The sequence below is a fragment of the Trichosurus vulpecula genome, chromosome 4 (assembly GCF_011100635.1).
Source record: "Trichosurus vulpecula isolate mTriVul1 chromosome 4, mTriVul1.pri, whole genome shotgun sequence".
Lineage (NCBI taxonomy): Eukaryota > Metazoa > Chordata > Mammalia > Diprotodontia > Phalangeridae > Trichosurus > Trichosurus vulpecula.
Genome location: NC_050576.1, coordinates 212738955 through 212759696, shown reverse-complemented (window position 1 = coordinate 212759696; position 20742 = coordinate 212738955). Strand labels below are relative to the sequence as shown.

Here is a 20742-nt window from a genome sequence, read left to right as displayed (position 1 = left end):
ACTCTTGCTCTAATCAGATTGGGCCTGAGGAGGGAATACCATACATACTCAATTGGGTATCTTACCCCACAGGAAAGAAGAGGGAAGAAGATAAAAAAAAGGGGGGATAATGGAGGGGAGGGCAGATGGGGGTGGAGGTAGTCAAAAACAAACACTTTCAGAAGGGGACAGGGTCAAGGGAGAAAATTCAATAAAGGGGGATGGGTTGGGAAGGAGCAAAATATAGTTAGTCTTTCACAACATGAGTAATGTGGAAGGGTTATACATAATGATACACATGTAGCCTATGTTGAATTGCTTGACTTCTTAGGGAGGGTGGGAGGGAAGGGAAGAGGGGAGAGAATTTGGAACTCAAAGTTTTAAAAACAGATGTTCAAAAACAAAAAAGTTTTTGCATGCAACTAGAAAATAAGATACACAGGCAATAGGGCGTAGAAATTTATCTTGTCCTACAAGAAAGGAAGGCAAAAGGGGATGGGAGGGGAGTGGGGTGACAGAAGGGAGGGCTGACTGGGGAACAGGGCAACCAGAATATACGCCATCTTGGAGTGGGGGGGAGGACAGAAATGGGGAGAAAATTTGTAATTCAAACTCTTGTGAAAAATCAATGCTGAAAACTAAATATGTTAAATAAATAAATTTAAAAAAAAAAGAAAGACTGTGGTCAAAATGGAAAGAAGGCTGACTAGATTGCTAGGACGTGAATTCACATCTCAGCTTGGCTACCTGTGTAACCTTGGGCAAGTCACTTAACCTCTGTGGGTTTCAGTATCCTTGCCTGTAAAATGACAAGGTTGGGCAGGAACACCTCTTGTTCTCCTTCTAATTCTAGATCCATGAAATTATGAATCATCCCAACAGAAAAATAAAGTGGTTGAAAACACAAAAACACCTTTTTATCCAGATCTAACACGTAGCTGGATGGGCAGAGAATGAACATATACTCTAGAAAAGTACTATAGCAATGATGAGCTGGAAGTGACTGGACTAATTCGCATCTGGGCAGTAAGTACAGATTGATGCCGCAAAAGCCAATCCCTTTCTTTACTGATACTGGCATTGTTTCAATGATGCTGGATGATTTTTGTGAACCATGGAATGGCACAATCTCAGAAGAATCAAGGCTTCCCATTTTAAAAAGCAACATATAATGAGACAGTGTACTCTCAGGCAGGATGCAGCATCTTACCAACGGGGCCCTGCATGACACAACTGGCTTAAAAGACAGTATTAAGGATATGTATGGGAAGAAAAAGCAGCAAGCTGATGTACAGAGAATGAGAAACGGCTGGTGGAGAGCTTGAGTGGTATAACGTTAATGAAATATCAAAAGAACAAGAGGAAGGCTTTTAGAATAGTGACAGATTCTCCATGGAAGCTGACAGGAAACCATGAGCAGAAATCAGACAGGGCTAGACAGGAACCATACTTTTGAAATCAAAGGTCCTTCAAAGTATCAAAGTGAAAGCATATATGTTGACAACATGATCAAGGAGAAAGATCCATGGGTTGGGAGCCTGCAGACTGGGGGCAGGGGTGGTGTCTTATCTCAGTTCTGTCATTAACTAGCAACACAATCTCACCACTCATCCTGAATTCTGATGAAGCTCCATTTGAAACTGCCTATATATATATAGACATGGGTTTAGTCAGTCTTAGCTAACTGAAAGAGGACAATTAAGATAGAGCTCTGGATTAGAAGATTAAAAGACAGTTTCTCACTTAGGTTTTGTGGCTACACAATTGTGTGATCTTGAATAAGTCAATTCTCTTCTCACTTTCAAAAATCCTCCCAGACCTAACATTAAATGATTCATTGTGTTGTAAGTGAAATAGTGAAAGGGCAAGAGAAGGTATTAGCTAATAATTGAGAGATTACTTATGTTGGTAGGATATAAGCTTTAGCAGGTGTTAACAAGATGAGAAGACACTAAATATGGACCCAGTCAAGAGGCTTGTCTACTCAAACAGTGCCTAGAGAAAGGCTAACTTCCAAATGATCTTTGATTTCAGTAGGCAGAGGCGGAGCACATTTTTCTGAGCTAAAATCAATCCTTCACTAAATGACAATTGTTTACCTGAACTTGACTGGCCTTGTTTAACCCAGGTAGCAAACGTTTGATGGAAGTTCTTGTTCTGCTGGAATGTCACTGTGGCTGGAGATCCAACCTTAGTTGTGAGTACCACTTTAGTTCCAGTGGTAACTGGGCCACTTATAGGGGCTACCACAACCTTCTGCGGGGTGGAGACCGTATTGGTGGTACTGTTTGTTGTAGTGGTGGTAGAGGCTGCAATTACTGTTGGTAGCTGTTTCTGCTGCTCCAATCGTTTCTACAAAAGTTAGCAAAGGAAATAAAAATTACTAAGACAGTCTTCTAAGTTGAAGATGGGCTCATGGGTCCCCAAATTACTTTACTTCTTAGGCTAAGAAACTCAGTTCAAATACTCCTTTGGTAAAGCATCAAACACCTGAAAATGTGACCCATATCCTAGCTGATTCTAGCTATACATCTTACTGATTTTTCAAAAGCCAAGGTCTACTTCAAATAACAGGAAACTCAAATGGTAGAAGTTTTCTCCTCATGAAAAAATACTTCAAATTCTTGGTTTGAAAATAAACATTTAAAATTACAATTAGCATTAGTGATCTCACAGTTGACTGGGACACTCTGCTGTTCACTGATGGAATTTGTAGCAGGTGCCAGATGAAACTGCAAATCACATTCATTTAACTTACATACTAATTTATCTAATCATAAAATGCATGTCAATATCTACAGCTGTTATTGTAGGGGAGTAAATTTGCATTCAACCAAGCTGAAACATATAAAGATCTTTTCTAGACTTCCTACACTACTGTGTTCGAAAATCACTTTTAAAAGTGATTAGACACACAAATAAATGTCAGTTTATTTGCATTTAGTCTCATTCTTCTTACATTCTGATCTTTCAGACTGCTGTATCCACCAAAAGAGATACTTGTCATACCTTAGTCACAATAAAATGCTCAAAGTTTCCAATAGCTCATTGTTACTGGTTTGTGAATTCTTTGCTTGTACTCTGTTAAATATAAATGACCATTTTTCAAGGTAACTATCGTACATGAAACTACATCAAGATAATTACTTTCAAGCAGATGCTAAAGATATATAAAACCAAAGAGAGATAAAGTAATGAAAGATGGAAAAATACTGTTTTCACTTTGAAAGACAAAATTCCAAGAGCCGAACACATCCTATTGGGATGGGAATTTATATCATTCCTACTGGCATATACTGTTTGAACTATGCTAGTCTCATAGAACTACATAGTGTTAGCTGAGTGCTGGCCAAACAGTGGTCTTGTAGTGAGAAATTATTAATTGATTTAGTAAGATTTTTTTATAAGCTATTTGGCTTATTTATTTAGATTTTCACTAGAGTACAGAATTTTTCTGGTATGGTAGTTTTTCTATGCTCTTCTTAACAGTTAAAGAAACAGGGTCTTAGCTACTAAAAAAATCTTTACAAAACTAGAATAGAGAACAAAAAATTCTAATTTTGTACATTATTCAAATAGATGTACATTAGTGAACCAAGGACTGTTTTCAGACAGTGGATATGAGTTTCATTTATACAAACAAATGTTGCTTCAAAGCAAACACCATAGTCCCAGTACTCAATGCTGTAGTTCATATGCATGCATTTTGGGTAATGATGCAAATTTGCTGACAGGTGGGACTAGTAACAGCTCCCCCACCTGCTGGGCAGCCAATCGTTGCTGTTTTAGTTGAGCCTCCATTTGGGCCTTGAACTCCTCGGCCTTCTTCTGTTCACTAACCTTAGCCTGCTGCTCAACTGCCTGCGCCTTTTCCTTCTCCACTCTGAAGAAAAAAAGGAAAAATATATCAGATCATTATACTTGTAGGCTTTTAACATTAAGTGTTATTTGGATGGTCATGGAACAAAATCGCCAAACATTAAGGATTTTAAAAATACTACACAAATTAAAAATAGGACTATAACCAAAATAGAAAATTTAAGACAAGTGGATAACTTGAAAGTACAAACTCTTAAAGAACTAAATATGAGTAAATATCTACCATTTTTAAAAAATGGAATAAATTAACAAAGGCATACTTAATTTTTATTGCATGATCAACAATTAGTTATGTAGTTACCTTTCTGCAAATGCCCGGATCTCCCATAACTCCAATTCCTCTTCTGCTACCCAGGTTTCAATTATAACAGGGCCTGTTTGCTTAGGTGTTTCTGGCCTCTTTGGCCTCAGTGCACTTGATCGAAGCCCTTTCCTCTGAGGTGTAGGTGTTTCTTTGGATGGAAAAGAAATCAAGACAAATTAAACTGTATAACTTTAGTGGATCTTTTTTTGTTGTCAATACCTTACATTCGTACCCTAGCACTTCTGTTCATTTTATTTTAGATTTTCTGCTGGAAAACACTCCCCAAATTTTCAGCTACTGAAAGCATGCCTTTACCTCAAGGACCAAATGAACTGCCACTTCTGAAGCCTTCACTGATTACCCCCAAATAGATGTAATTTTGCACTAGCATTCTACAGCACTATTATGTTACTTTAGTAAGTCTTTTTGTAACGTGACTCTCACTTCTGATATTCCCAAATATATTCCTGTTTCTTACAGGTCTTAACATCTGATAAAATTTCACAACGGGGGCAGCTAGGTGGCACAGTAAGTAGAGCACAGGCCCTGGAGTCAGGAGGGCTTGAGTTCAAATCCGACCTCAGACACTTGACACACTTACTAGCTGTGTGACCTTGGGTAAGTTGCTTAACCCCAATTGCCTTGCCTCCCCCTCCCCCCCAAAATTGACAACGACACATATCAATGTGATATCTCTTCTTTGTTGACTTATTACTATAGTATAATTCTTTGTATCTTACATAGAGCCTGTAGAAATATTTGTACAGAAGTGCTCAAAAATTTTGTTGTCTGGTTGATATTCTTCTGTCCTGTTATACACTATATACATAATGGGAATTCACTGTAAGAACTAAAGCATTTATATGTGCATGTAAAACCAATTCTCTTTGTGTAAAATCCTTGTAAAAGTCATTTATAAATGAAAAAATTATACAGGAATATTCACATGAGAGCCAATGGAGAAAGTCAAAAAGTTGAGGGCAGTTAGGTCAATTAAATATTTATGTACATTTGTTTTAAAAATTCCTTACCCTTTGGAGCCTCTGGAACACCAATGGGGCAAATGATTTTCCTGATGCAATATTCTGATCGAATGCCATATGGACCAACATCTCTCCGCTTAATTATTTCAGTTGTTGTAATTTCTGTGTCTGATGTTTCTATTGAGATTGAACAAAGGTAAGATTAATTACAATTTAGAATATATTTTATTTTATTGTATTGACATTGAAATGAATTTACTGCTTACTAAAAAATCACCTCTGTGGTATCTAGGGTGTGAAATATTGCATTAACTGTCAGGGCTGCTGTGTTAGTTATTTTTGCTGAGCTCTCTCAGTCTTTGTTACAAAGGAAAGTTCACTTGAGAGAGAAGGAATACATCTGGAAATAAATAGGATGTAAAAACAAAAGGTCTATTTTTTCAAAAGGAGGAAAACCACTGCAAAGTCCAAGGGAAATGTAAGGGAAGAACTAAAGATCAGTGAGAAGTGGGGTAACCTAAGGTATAAAATACCTGACAGAGTCATTATATGCTGCCAGTCTACACATGTTGGCTCATGCCAGTATAGGGCACTTCACAGGCCCAGATGAAACATATTTCTGTGAAATGGAACTATCACGTATCAGGGGACCCACCGGGTATTCAAATTTTTCTATACATTGAATTCACCTCAGTACCCTGTCAACTATACTATACTAATCAATCAAAAAGCATTTATTAAGTGCTTCCTACGCGCCAGGCACAATACCCAGCACTGGAGAGAAAAGTGACAAAAGTGACTTCTAGGGGATCAATATCTAATAGTGGAGACAAAATGTAAATAACTAGGTCTACACAAAAGATATGCAGACTACGTGGCAGCTAATTTCAGAGGGGAAGTTACCACAGGTGGCGGAATAGGAGAGCATGAGGGAATGGAGTGCTGTGTTTGAGGGACAGCCCTGGATCAAGTTCCTAGGACATGGAGTGGTCAGGGGAAGCCCCTTCTGGTGCAGTCATGTGAAACGTTATTGTTCAAAAGCATGTGCATCATAAGCTACAGGATCAGTGATGAAATGCTACATGTGGCCAGCTTCCATCTCCTCTTTAACTGTGGACTTGTTTCTAAATTAAGGGGTGTCACCAGAAGGTAACTGGTAGCACTGAGGGAAGGAACAGGAAACTTTTGGCAAAGTGAGGTATAAAGTGGGGCATGCGTATCCTAGTTACATACAAGTTTGATTCCTAGTAACAAGTAACTTCTTTTTTTTTCCCCACAAGCAACTTTTCTATCTACATTGTTTCATACATCATAAATGACTCACATGACAATTTAGATACAAAGACCTAGGATTAGATGACACAATGCAAACTTCAGTTTACAAAACTCAAATATTTTTAAAACAAATAAGCATTTTTACTTTTAAAGCAAACACATGACATGCTTAAAATCAAATCCCACTGTCATTTAACTTTGATACTAAAGTTTAAGCAAACAAAAATGTATAAATATACTACCTGTTCGAGTAGTCCCTCCCCCAGGAGGAGTTTTGGCTGCCATATCATCCCACCTTAAACTTGCCCAGAGTAACCGCAACATAAGACTTACTCCAGCCAATGATTTTACTGTCTGAAGTCTGTATCTGAAATAAATGCCAAAGAAACCACAACATGTAAATTTCATGAAACTAAAGTAACTATAATATAGCTTCTCAAACATTTTGGATAGTAAGCTACCCTAGAAAACAAAGGGACTGACTTCACTTTCCTTTAAACTCTAATATTTAGCATACTGTAAAACATTTTCATACTCTACTTGGCATTATATCTCCGTTCTTGTTAAATTCTTCCCTAGTATAATCATTATAACTCCTTAAGGGCTGGAACTGTGTTATCTAAAAAAAAAAATCCATCTCAGTGATTCATATAAATTAGATGATCAATAAATGTTATTGGATGAATCATACTGATTGGGAATAGGCAAAAAGGTTCATGAGTATACCTTTAGACAACTCAGAATGTTTAACTTGTAATGCCAAAGTCCACATGAATTGATAAATCTGTTGTACAGCTGCACAACACAATTTAATTCCATATTAAGACTTTACATATTTGAAATGGATTACAAAAATCACAGCTATGAAATAGGAAGACAGAAAAATTTAGAAGAGCAAACCCAGAGGAAATAACTAAGTTTAGATCAGACCAAAGGTAACTAGAGTGGTAGTGATGGGAGAATAAAATTGTCTAAAATACTAATTTTGAGTGAAAAAGAAGTTGTGCTATACAAATTTTCTGAACCCAATGAAGTTCAAAGATCTACAGACATCTAATTTGTAACCCTCTAACACCCATCAACTATTTGACAGCAGAGAATCCTGTTCAAATGATGTTGTTCAAATAATTATTTACATGCAAAACTGCTAAACATTTAAGGAAATTTTAATATGAATATGAATTAAAGTATCTCCTAAAACATTTATTTCAAAACAAATTACGTTACTACAATGAGCTTTATGTCACGAATATAAAAGTTTAAAAGCTCTAAAAATTGAACTTATAGTGTCAACTCTTGCTCACTTCCTCCTTTTAATTAAGCCCACAGTTGATTAATTACCACGGATTATTATGTTAACTGCTAACACACAGCCTACCAAAGAAAACACTGGAGGGAAAAAAACCCCACATTGTTTCTACCCCAACTAGAAAAAGGGTGAATCAGGAAAGCTTAGAATAAGAGCAGCTCTGCAGTAGCCTGGCTTTTTGGGAATAGGAAAAAGTTAGGCAATGAATGAACCAACTAACCAACATTTAATAAGAATCTTCTATCTTCTAGGTCAGGGCAGTCCAACCTTAGGTTTTTATTGAAACAATATATTTTGATATGCCATTTTAGTGAGAGCTCTGCAGAGTTTACTAAGGCATTTACGTAAATTTTTATGCTTGTAGACCCATGGGCCGCATTTTGGACAGCCTGTTTTAGGTATTGGGGACACCAAGACAAAAATGAAACAGTCCCTGCCCTGAAGGAGCTTACTTTCTATTAAGGAAAACAACAAGTTTTCCTTTTCCTTTACATACCCTTATATAAGTGTATGTAAAATAAATACAAGGTATGTTGGGGGGAGTGGGGGGGAAAAGGTGGAGATTAGTAAAGGCAGAATGTGGCATTTTTGAGCAGAGCATTGAAGAACACCAGAGATTCTAAGAGGCAAATAACTTAGCAAAGTGTCTGGCAGATATTCTGTGCTAAAATGTTTGTTGACTGACTGAGGTGAGGAGGATGTGCATTTCAGGTATGGGAGACACAGCCTGTGCAAAGGCAACAGAGAAAGGAATAAATCGGAAAAACTGCAAGCTTCTCCAGTTTAATTAAAGTCAGGTCTGCCCAGTCTAAGTCTAGCTCTTTTTTTTTTTTACAGGAAGAACTAGACTAGAAGGAAGAGTTAACAGCCTTTCAGAGATGGCATATAGTCTTCATTTATTTTCTCTTTATGAAGGCAAAGGTGTGGCTGGGAAATTTCTTCATGTGGGGGAATAAGGGCAGAATTGACCACCTGTAAGTGACACTTTCTTTTCTTCCCCATTAAGAGGCTGCTTCCATGTAAAGCTATCAAAGCTGATTAGTAGTAATGGTTGTTGATGATTAGGAAAAAAAGGAATTCTTCCTTATGTCCTTCCTATGACCTCAGTATTACCTGCTCTAAATAGACTCTTTTAAAATATAAATACTCCTGCAATCTTAAGACCAAGCACTTTAATGAATGGGGGGATTCGTTTTTGACAGAAAAAAAGGGACATTGGAAAGGGAGGCAAAGGATTGAGTCTGATGAAGGAAAAGGACATTGATAGGAAGCTGGCAAGGCACTGAAGTTTCATCTGCTCCACCACTGTGTATATGCCAATGCTGACTATGCCAATCAGAATCACTTTATGTACCGGCACAGATGCTAGCGGTTGCCAATTCTTGACCTAGAACTTCAGACACACATATATTCATATAACAGCATAGGAATGAATTCCAAAACCAACTCAAGCTTCTGGATTATACTTGATTCTGCTTCACCTCTTTGGTACAAATAAATAAGAACTGACATTTCTTTTAACTTCAGTAAATGAAGTAGTATTTCACATATTTCATTTATACACGGAACTTAGGGTAGAAAGAGACGTCATGGCCACTCAATACACTCCCTACTCCAAAGGAATCCTCCCTAAAACCCATCATACAGCCTCTGCTGTATGGAAGGTCATTACCTCTTCAAGTAAAAGATTTTGCTTTTGGACAGCTTTAATCACTAGCAAGTTCTTCTTGACATCAAGTCCAAATTTGCCTTTCTGCAACTTCTTTGCAACCCATTGTTTCCAATTCTTCCCTCTGGTGCCCTAAAGAGCAAGTCCAATCTCCTTTCAACATGATAAGCCTTTAAATACTTGAAGATAGCTATCATGCTCTCCCAGTAAGTCTCCTCTTCTCCAAGCTAAAATAACTGTCATTCTTTCCACCAAGCTTCATGTGAAATGGACATTAATCCATTCACTATACCAAATGCTCTTCTGAAAAGTTTCCAGCTTATTTATATCCTTTTAAAATCTTTAATAATATTCTAGAGGCAGTCCGACTACGATAGAACACAGTCCGGCTTATTCGTGGATGTTATGTCTCTATTACTATAGTCCAAGATCTCATTAGCTTTCTTGGCTGCCACTTCTCAGGGTGACTGACTGATAAACTGAACTTTCAGACCACTGAAATGCAGAGATGTTTTTCAGACAAATTTCTGTCTATCTCTATCACCTTGTACTTGTGAAGTTGATTTTTTTTAATCCAAGTATAATTTATACCTAGTTGATTTCATATTATTAGATTTATCCCAAAATTCTAACCTAGTGAGATCTTTTTGGATCCTGATGCTGTCATCCAGTGTTTTAGTTATCCCTCCCAACTTTGTGACATTTACATATGTGAAAGCATAAGATTACCTCCTTATCCAAGTCACTTGATGAAAATGTTAAGTGGCACAAGGTCTAACACAAATCTCACAGTGCATCACTGGAATCCTTCTGCCAAGATGACACCAACCCATAAGACTACTATTTGAGTCCTGCCCATTCAGCTGTTCTGAATCCACTTAATTCAATTGACTGGACCAAAAACCTATACTATTTTTCCCTACGAATAGCACAAAAATCCTTTATTAAATGCTTTGCATTAAAAATTTAAGTAAACTTTATCTACAGATTCCCCTAATTTACCAAGCTTATCAAATAAGGAAAAATTAGTCTCATGCGACCTGTTCTTAATTTAGAATGTATTTAAAATCTACATTGTCTCCTAATCACCTGAAAAGAGAATGTGTAAAAGGGCTTTAAAAAGTGACAGAAATTACATAAATGAATACCGATTATCCCCACAATTTGTATTTTAGCACAATATAAAATAAGGCTCTCAAAATCTAGCAACTAACAGTACTCTTTTGGGCAACTAAAAGAAATAGCATTCCAGCAGATCCTAATATCCATCTATGAGATTAGTTAAGAACAAAGTTTTGCCTCAACAACTGCCAGGTGGTTGTTAAAAAAAATTAAAATAGTTGTACATTGTAACTTTTCCAGTGGGAAAGAGGTTACCTGCTGGACTGTCAAGGATACATTTTTGAGACCGTTCTCAATGAAGACAGCTGAAAAGTGCAGAGTAATCCTACAAATCCATGAATTGTAATGAAGCTTTCCTTGATTCCCTGCAGGATTCTGCAAATCCTTCACTGCAGGCCCTGCAGAGAAATTGTACTTTTCAGCTGTCTCTATTGAATGCGTAATGGAGTGATGATATTTTAATCCAAATCAAAAGGCAAGCTATAAAAAATTGGGTTAAATATTATCAATTAATAAAAGAAGATATTATTAACTGACATAAATTATAACTGTAGTATATAGAGCTCTGATATGCACTTATTTTATGGTATTCCATTTCAAGGACTAGTCAAGTTCCAATGGGAAGGGAAACAATTAATAGGGAAACAATTAATACTTTAACTTATGAAGGAAAGAAAACTTTTTATAGACAGGAGGCCTACCTAATAACTTACTCAAGTGACATTTGTGATTAACGGAAGCACAAAGAGTTATGTACAAAAGCTTCCCAATGGCAACTAATATGTAGCCTGGTACCCTAGCATGTCTAACGGAACAATCAAAACTACATGAAAGTTTCCATTATTTAGACTCTCTACCCTTCCAAGTTTTAAAGAGAAGGGAAAGAACAAGAGCTCAAGGGCATGGCATTTGACAAGGAAAAAGCACAGCAGCCAAGTGAGAGGGAAGTGCAAATGAAAGGTGCAACAGAGAGCCCTGAACTGGGAGTTAGAAGAAAGGGTAGTTCCAGCTCTGCCACTTATTAAACATCTGGCTTTGGGTAAATCACCCAAACTGGCTTTAGTGTCCTCACCTTCAAAATGGGAGTATATGAGGTCATTTAAGATTCCTTCTAGCTCTAACACGTGATGAGTTTATAAACTTCAAAATCATGCATGACAATTTGTCCCTAGAAATAATGTCTACAGTCAGAAATTCCTAAATAAGGAGTACTTCTGGAAATAAACTCCAAAGGAACCCAAAAGGGCAAGAAAAATCGTAAGAGTTGTTTTGGAAACAAATATTGGTGAACCTGAAAGAGCGTTTATTATGCAAAAATTTGGATGTTATCATTACAGCATACCGATTTCCTTTTAATTATTCAAAAATATTTCAACTTATTTTATTATTTTTTATGCATTACTTAATGGAAATAAAGTAGCAACATTTCAGAAATGTATAATAATCTGATTTCATAATAATGATTTCATCACTGTACAAAATAAATGGCAACAACCTGGGAAATTAAACTATGGAAGCAACCTAGCTTGATACTTCTCATTTGCTCTCCTAAAATGAAGCTGAGATTAATTTCCAGAGTTCCAAATATCTTGACCCTTCAGCAATCCTTTTCTCTTTGGGAATGCTAGCTTTTGGGGTCTGAATTCTTTTAGAATACATTACATTAATTTTTCTATGTTTATCAATTAAAATGTATTTATTCTAATTTAGTAATTCATTTATTCAAATGCATTTTAAAAATCCCCACAATTACTCATTTCTCCAAATGGTTTATAAAACATACCTCCACGTGATACCAAAAGTAGGTCTTGGAGACGGATATGGCCATATATCCAAGGCAGGTTTTGCATTGTAATTAAAACAAGGTACCTCTCGGATGCCACCTTTTCTGGCCAACTTTTTCAAGTCATCATTAGGCAAAACAAATATACTCTTTTTGCTGCTCTTGGTTACAAATTTCCTATAGGATGGCAGAGCTGTGCCAGAACGAGTCTTCTTAGGTCTGGAAAATTTCATTAGTTTTACTTTGTCTTTTGTAGAATACTCTTTGCTCACAGTCATTGATGTTACTAATGTGCCCCCTGGAGTGGTCAGTGAATCAGTGACTGTTGTTGTAACAACAGTTTTACTGTGTTCTTTCACAGAGATGACATCCACATTGCTGCCAGTAGTGGGTGTGCTCAGTTTTGTCACAGTAGTGGTGGTGGTGGTTACAGTGGACATCGCACAGTTTTCAGTAGAAGAGACCACTGACTGCTGATCACCTTGGGGGGCCAATACTTCTGCAACTTTAAACACAGTTTTTGATTCTGTGGCCACAGTTGATGTTGTTGTGGTAACTTCTGTGATCACTGTTTTTCTCGTAGCATTTCCATTGCCATTTTCCACTTTGTTAGCAGGTAGACCATTCTGATCATTAAAATCACTACTTAGGTTAGACTCTTCACCAGAAGTAATAGGTGATGGGGGAACTTTTTTAACATCTGAGGTTTCAACCTCCATATTTTCTACCTGATTAATTGAGCTGCTCTCTTTACATGATGGTGAAGGTGCTATGGAAGGACCATCAACAGAAGCAGCTTTTTCAATAGAATGGTGTTTTTCCACCAAATACTGCATACTCTTGGGCCCTCTGATTGATGTTAGATTTTCCATGTTACCTTGGTATTTACCATCAATATCTGAAGAACTAAGTAAACATGATTTTGTGTTCAAGTTACTTCTTTCATTGAAATCTTCCATGATGACATCTCCATTCATGAATGGTTTTACAGGGGCTTCCTTAACAAATAATGGCTTGATCTCATGTTCAGGAATTGTTTTAATACTATTAACCTTTGGTTCAACATTACCAGTTCCTACCTTACTGTCAGAGATCTCATTCATGTATTCATCTTTTGAAAATACCTTAAATTCATTATCTTTCCCATTAATCTGAAATGTAGTTGCTATTTCTTTCTCTCCCTTTTTCTCAGTATCTCCATTTTCGCTATTCTTTTTGTCTATTATGTTCTTTAGATTTATTTGATGATGACATCTATTCACTGAGCTCTCTAATTTCTGCTCCTGACTTGGTTTTTCACCATTAGCTTCCATTATCTTACAATGTGACATGTCACCACTGGCTTTTTCTCTGGGTTCAAGAGTTTGCTTTTCAGAAGACAAGTCTGAAACTAACTTTAGACCTTCTTGTTCCTGGTTCTCTATGGAGCATTTTAAATTACTTTTATGGCTGTTCTGAACAAACACATCCTCCTCCTTACTGTCCTGAGTGAGTACAGATTCAGAGCTCTTTTCCAAAGTGCTATTATTTTCAGAGTCACATGCCTGACTTCCATATTTTTCTCCCAAAGCTGTTGCTTCAGAGGCAGCTGGAACATCTGTGTCACAGGTACTTTCATGAACCACTGGTTCTGAAGCACTTTCAGGTAGAGAAACAGTGGTATTTACCGGTAGGAAATTATTTTCCTTTTTAGTGGCCAACATATTTTTTTCATCTTGATTGGCTCGTTGGTCATCCACATTGAGGGTATCATGTTCTTTTGTTTTAAGCCTGTCTTGTTCTTGACATTTATCAGCAACTGCAGGTTCAGATACATCACTGATGACAGAATTTTGTTTCTGCAAGTTTGGTTCTGGGCTCTGAATGGAGACTTTTTCTAGTACCTGACCTTTTGTGGAATGTTTATCTGTATAAGTTACATCAGAGTCACTGATCCTAACGGTAGAGTTTTCATTATTTTGTGAACATTCTTGAATCAGATCTTCTGTTCTATTATTATTTGAACCTTGTGTTTTCTCCTGATCAACCATGCTGGCTTGACCTCCTTCTTTTGTTTTCATTAGTACACGTGATTCAGCCATGCTTTTCAGGGGACCCACGGAAGTCTTTCCTTCCAACTTCAATTTTTCAAGGCGCTGTTTTTCTTCCAATGTAAATTGCTTAACTCTCCTTTCAAGTAGTCCATCTAATTTGGACGATTTTACTTTCTTTTTGTAACTAGTCCTTAGATGAAAACCCTCACTGACATTAATTACATCTGCTTTAAAAGAATTTTCCTCACATCTTGCAGATGAATCTGTTTTTATTTCATCTACCTCCATAGGTTCTTCCTTGATAGACTTATCACTTTCAGAATTAAGCATTCCTTTCTCATCTGTGAACCAAAAACATTTATATTAATACAATTTTAGTATTAAAATGTATAAATAATGATATTTATGGATAGTTTTATTTTTTATATTGCCTCATTTTCTTTATTTTCATTCTAGTGTGAAATAGGCAATATTCAAGTCCCTAGCACGTGAATACAATGCAGAATTTGAAAAAGCAGATTTTTCAAAACCTCATTAATCCATGTATACATCATATAATTTAAGTCAGAATTTCCTAATTTTAAAACTTCACCAGTAAATTAGTACATTACATATTTCTGCATACAAAGAACTATTTTCACATAAGATTTATAAACCAATCTATAAGCTTTTATTAAGAATCTACAACGTATTGGTCATTTTGCCAGGAGCTGGTTAAAAAAAGATTATTTTAAATTATTTTCAAGCTCACATATACTTTAAGAAAAACAATATTCTCTCTATGCATATATTTATGTATATGTGCTTATGTGTGTATTTTGTGTAATCACAGACACAGACATGACACAGACACAGTCATATGGATCTCACTACAAGGCTGGCTTCAGGATAATTAACTTTTGGCCAAAGCTACTGAAGACCAACTACTAAATAACAGAGAAAATGGAATCTGCGGTGGTGCAGGGAGCATTTGAGAAGTGAAATAATAGATCCTTGATATGTATTTATATATGCATACGCATATATAAACACATATTCACACATCTGTATTTAAAAAATACAAATAATCATTGCCATACCTTTTCCTTTTGTAGCAACTACATCTGAAGAGGTCATATCAACTTCAGGTTTTTCTTTAAGCATTGTACTTTCTTCTTTAGCTTGGTCTTTCTTCTCGGAAATTTTTGTAGTTTCCATTTCAATTTGGTCTATTTCTTGTAGCATTTCTGAATCACTTGCTTTACTTTTCTGAGGGTTGGTCTCTAACTTTACTTTTGTTGGACTTCGTGTTAGACTTTTCCTTTTATCTAGTTCACACTCATTTTCACCAGTGTCAAGATTTTTGGCTAGAAAGAACCAAATATTAAAATAATGAGACACTACCAGTATTTTAATAATTCTATACATTTATTTTTGTACATCTGGTAGAATGGAATGTTTCTTTTTCACTGTGAATTAAAACCATTTATATCCTAGGGTTTTAGTATTCAATAACACATTAAATATATATTACTATTAAATACTCATGGACATAATGAATTTATATTTATTTTTAAAATTTTAAAAATTTATAGCATTTTATACTAACTTATTTTGCTCAAAAAAAGTACATGGTTTTTTTTAACCATTTTTTCCCCAAAAATCTATAACACAAGCCTGGCCTTTAGCATAAGCAGAATAGTAGTGACTACTTGGTATGATTTTAGAGGTGACAAAAAAATCTTCTGTATGTACTAAGGACTGAAACTGCCAATATTCTCTTGATTTTAATCCTCCATTTAAACACAAACACACTATGGAAGAAGTGCTCTATCATATATTCTGTAGTACAAGAATGCTATGGTGCTGTTCAAAGAATAGCATAATTGGGTTGGTTTCTTTGGGGTGTAGGGGTGGAGAACAGGGTGGAGGGCACTGGATATAGAAGGGAGAGAGGACCATGAGGACACTAGGAGGGAGGGCTAGGCACCAGTGGGGAAGAAGGGAGACAGGGGGTAACAATCTTCAGGTAATTGTCACTTCTCCTATGTGGGCCCTGTTGAACTAGTGAATGCAAGGCAAATATAACTGACCTGCACCAATAATCCACACTAAAGTGACATACTCCTCACCTGGATCATTTTTATTTAAAAAATAACCTGGTCCCGCTAAATAATCTTAAATTACTGAAAAACCCAACAATTTTGTTTTAGTGTTGGCCCCTTTTGTATTGATCATGATGAATCAGACTACCAAAAGAAAACGTTTATTATGTCAAATGAACTCATGGTTGGTTGATCAGAATATATAAACTTTTTTTAAAAAGTCTTTTCCTAAAGTCTAAAATTGAAAGCACACCCCCTTTTGTTCTTGTGTTCTCTACACTTAAAAATTACTGATGCATTTGCTATGGCTGTAACTGATAACTTCTCAAACATACAAATAAGCCCCTTTATATGTTAAGAACCATATTATCCTTACTAAATCTATTAGTATTTACATCATATAGTAACTGCCTAGCCACCACAACACAAGTTTATTAACATATGATAGAAAAAGGGTATTCCACCGTTGCCACAACTACAGCAGCTCAGTCTAGCTTGCCCCTTTGAATAGCTTCCATATTATTGCTTCATCCACTGCTGCCACCCTGGAGAAGTGGTGCTGGCTCAAGGCATAATTGGAACGAATGCCAAAATCCAACTAGATAGCACTACTCCACTACTGGGAATTAGGTCATGGGAAATGAAGGGGGAAAAAAAAGATATCCTGGACAACCTTGAATAGAGAATCAGTTTATTATATAAGTAAAATACCACCAAAACAAATACATTCATAATAAAACATCTCTTCATGACAAAAAAAGAACATGTGTTAAGGGATTTACTGGAATAGCTCATATAACAAATTCTTATATAATAAAAGAATCTGGATTATCCCTTAGATTGTAATGGATTATGATTAACAGATATTGCACACTCACTACTTTACAAGAGTCTGTGCCATGAAGTAAATTATAGTACTATTAAAAGACAAACAGATCATAATGTTTCCAGGATTGCAGTATACAAAATCAAACTGTCTCCACAATTTCACCAAGACAATCCCTCTTGGGGCCAATTTAGTGTGTGTCAGCACAACACTGAGCTGACACCATCCCACCTGCTAACACAAGCCCAAGAGCTAAACATCGTATAAAATGCTCTTTATACATAAATGTTAGCTAATTACATCACATAGCTAATGGTTTACTATAAAATCACATTATAAGAACAGTGTTTACTAGGTTGCTTTAAAATATAGCAGCACTTCATTTATTCAGCATCTTCAGGGAAAGAGCAATGATATGTTAGCTAGGTGTTAGAGTGCTAGATTTTAGTCAGGGAGACTTGAATTCAAATTCTGTTCAGACACTTGGCTGTTTGACCCTGAGCAAGCCACTTACAATTCTCAGAGCCTCAGTTTCTTCATCTGTAAAATGCAGATAATAATAGCACCCACCTCACAGGGTTATTTTGAGAACCAAATAAACTAACATATATAAGGCACTTGAAACACCAGTTTTAGGTTAAATGCTTAATGCTTAATCCTTAAATGCCAACTATTATTATTAGCTATGTATAATTCTTACTCCTCTATATTCTAGAACTTCATAATTAAATACTTTGATGGAAATTTTCCTAAAACATTTTGTATACTTACCTTTCACATAAACATTATTTAATTTTTTCTCAATACCATCATTACCAACATTTATCACTGTACCATGCTATAACATAGGACTAATGAGGTATGTAGGGATGCTGGCTCTGTCTACTTAAATAAACCTCAGGCTACTTCACTGTCTGAGCTCCTGCCTCTTCTACTTCACTGTCAGATGTCACTTCTTGCCCATTTCTATCATTCTTTCATAAAATATGTTACAGGTCCACAAACTAAGTAGCTCTCTTTTTGTTCGGAAACTCACAAGCTTGTTAGAAGTAAATGGGGTCTGTGTTTCTGAGGGGCTTTGCTGTGAGTCAAATAAATACATGAACCCTGTGTCATTGTGGCTGCTCTTAGGTCTTATCCGGCCACTTGCTGACTCAACTGTTGACATAAGTACCATCAGAATAAATGAGGTGTCACTGGTACTTATGAACCCATACAAATTTTGTTTAGGTGATCTGGTCTTTAGGATGCCTTTTTTTTTTTTTACAAAGCTCTACTATTCCCTGAGTTTCCTTATTTCTCACTTAGTAATTTTTTATACTATATGAATAAAATAAAATACATCACTTAAAACACATATTATTTAGAGAGTGGAAGAGAAACATTTTTACCTAGGACATGGCTAACGTGGTTTCAATAAGCAAGAAATCAAAAGCATAGAAAAAATAATCTGAGGTACTTACTGTCTAATATTTTTCTGTAATTCACATTAGTATTTCCAGGCAATTTAGGGACAAACCTATGAACATGTGTTTTACTAATCCAACTCCAACCACCATAGCCTGTTACTCTATATTCCTCTCCTTTTTGTTTCCAAACCTGTTAAAAAGGGAATTAATTTGATCAAGCAACACAAATGACACATTTCATAAGGTATTTGTGTGTTTTACCTAATAAAGGTCATATTCAGTCAGGCATTTTCATCTAACTGGTTCTTTCACTAGATCAGAAAGGAAGAATATCACTTGGAAGCCACAGGGAGATGAAAAGGAAATGACTGGCTAGTTTTCAATGACAGAAAAAGAAATACAGATACAAGGAAAACAAATGGAAAGTAATCTGCTTCTGATTTTGCTATAGGTGACTAACTATTTCTACCCATCCATGAAATGCTACACTTACAGTTATCCCAATAAGTTAAGCAGAGAATTAACTTATAATGTAGTTTACATTTTGTTTGGAAGAAAATTTTTTTTAAATGCTCAAATATAGCTATTTACAAGATAAATAAAAAAGACTAAATACAGTTATTTCTGTCGACTAACCAAAGTACCTACATTACAAACTTAAGTTATAAAACAGAAGGCTTTGGAACAACTAAAAATACTTTACAATATTATACTTTAATAATTCAACTGATTCTCTATCCTACTCCAAGGAGGCTGTTCCAAACCTTTTTTTCTTAAGCACTCTTCCCACCCTTTCAACAAAGGATGTGACTGAGAAAATGGAGGCCCTTTCTCCATGAGCTCTTCTCCCCTACTCTACATCTCAAAACCTTCTTAGATGCTATCCCTTATTTTCTTTTTCTCCAGTCTGATGAACTGTGTTTGCACTTTCTTTTTACCTCTGCCTCTTAGAATTTCCCAAGTTTCTTTGAAAGCTCAGTTCAAGTGACGACTCTTATACAGGGTCATTTATTCCTGATCCCTCTCATTGCTAGTGCCTCCTCTCACCCTAATCTACCTTGTATTTACTTTGTATAAATTTAAAGGTGTGCATGTTGTTCTCCCAGATATAATGTAAGATTCCTGAAGGAGGGTCTGGTTTTGTTTTTTCTTCTTCATATCCCCGGTGCTTAACTTAGGGCCTTATACATAACAGGCATTTAATAAATACTTGCTAATGAATGTTAAAAGATTTTAGTGAAGATTACCTGATGTTTGATAGGAAATGTATATTTCACCCATGTAGCTTGTTGCATTGTTTCTTCCTCCTCCTGTTTTCTCTCTTTTTTTTTCACTTTCTCCTTTTCTTCTCTTTCGATGGATGTCATTCTGTGTAATCTAAAAAGCAGTATATTATTACAAAATAACTTCTGAAAGACTTTGGTAGTTTATGTATTTGAATAATAAGAATTTAAAGTTAATAATTTATCAGGAATATTATCCCATTACAAGGGATTCTTGAAGTATTAGAAATGTTTGATTAAAATGTATTTTAGAGATGAGGAAATTGAGGCTGAATGGTTAAGTTACTTGCTCAGGGACACACAGCCAGAAAGTGGTCGAGGTAATATTTGAACTTAGGTATCTCCCAATTCCAAGTCACTCTACGCTGTTCTAGACCATGATGATCTCTTATTTCATGCTGTGGGTAGGCTTAGTGGTGACCCGGGGGCTTGACAGTGAGTGGAGAGGATACAGCCTCTAGCTGAAGCTTACATACATACACACATTCAATCCTTCACATACCACTTTACAGTAAGCAAAGTACATCACTACTACTTATTCTCTTTTCCAGTCTCTGAGGAAAAGTCATCCCTAATTCTTTCTTAAGCCTTATTCTTCTACCTATGCCTTTGATCCCCCTCCCTTCCCAAGACATTGTAGCAATCAGCCTTTCTTTTACTCTCTGTTACCTCACTAGTTCTTTCCCATAGATCTACAAACATACTCGGGTTCTTCCCATTCTAAAAGAGTTCTTTCCTTGACCCTTCTACTTTATTTAGCCATCATCTTATTAATTCATTCCCTTTAAAAGACAAACTTCATGG

The 20742-nt window shown here is 36.0% G+C and overlaps 1 protein-coding gene across 1 annotated transcript in view; it reads right to left on the bottom strand.

The window, feature by feature from the left end:
• The window catches only part of BPTF (bromodomain PHD finger transcription factor), a 192208-nt gene that overhangs the window by 57767 nt on the left and 113699 nt on the right, over positions 1–20742 (bottom strand). The window contains exons 10-18 of the mRNA XM_036758225.1: positions 19903–20032; positions 18710–18845; positions 15416–15682; positions 12304–14677; positions 6663–6787; positions 5194–5322; positions 4160–4310; positions 3739–3862; positions 2079–2331 (exon numbers count right to left, since the gene is read on the bottom strand). Of these exons, the coding sequence (XP_036614120.1) occupies positions 2079–2331; positions 3739–3862; positions 4160–4310; positions 5194–5322; positions 6663–6787; positions 12304–14677; positions 15416–15682; positions 18710–18845; positions 19903–20032 (3689 nt within the window). The remainder of the gene's footprint in view (positions 1–2078; positions 2332–3738; positions 3863–4159; positions 4311–5193; positions 5323–6662; positions 6788–12303; positions 14678–15415; positions 15683–18709; positions 18846–19902; positions 20033–20742) is intronic.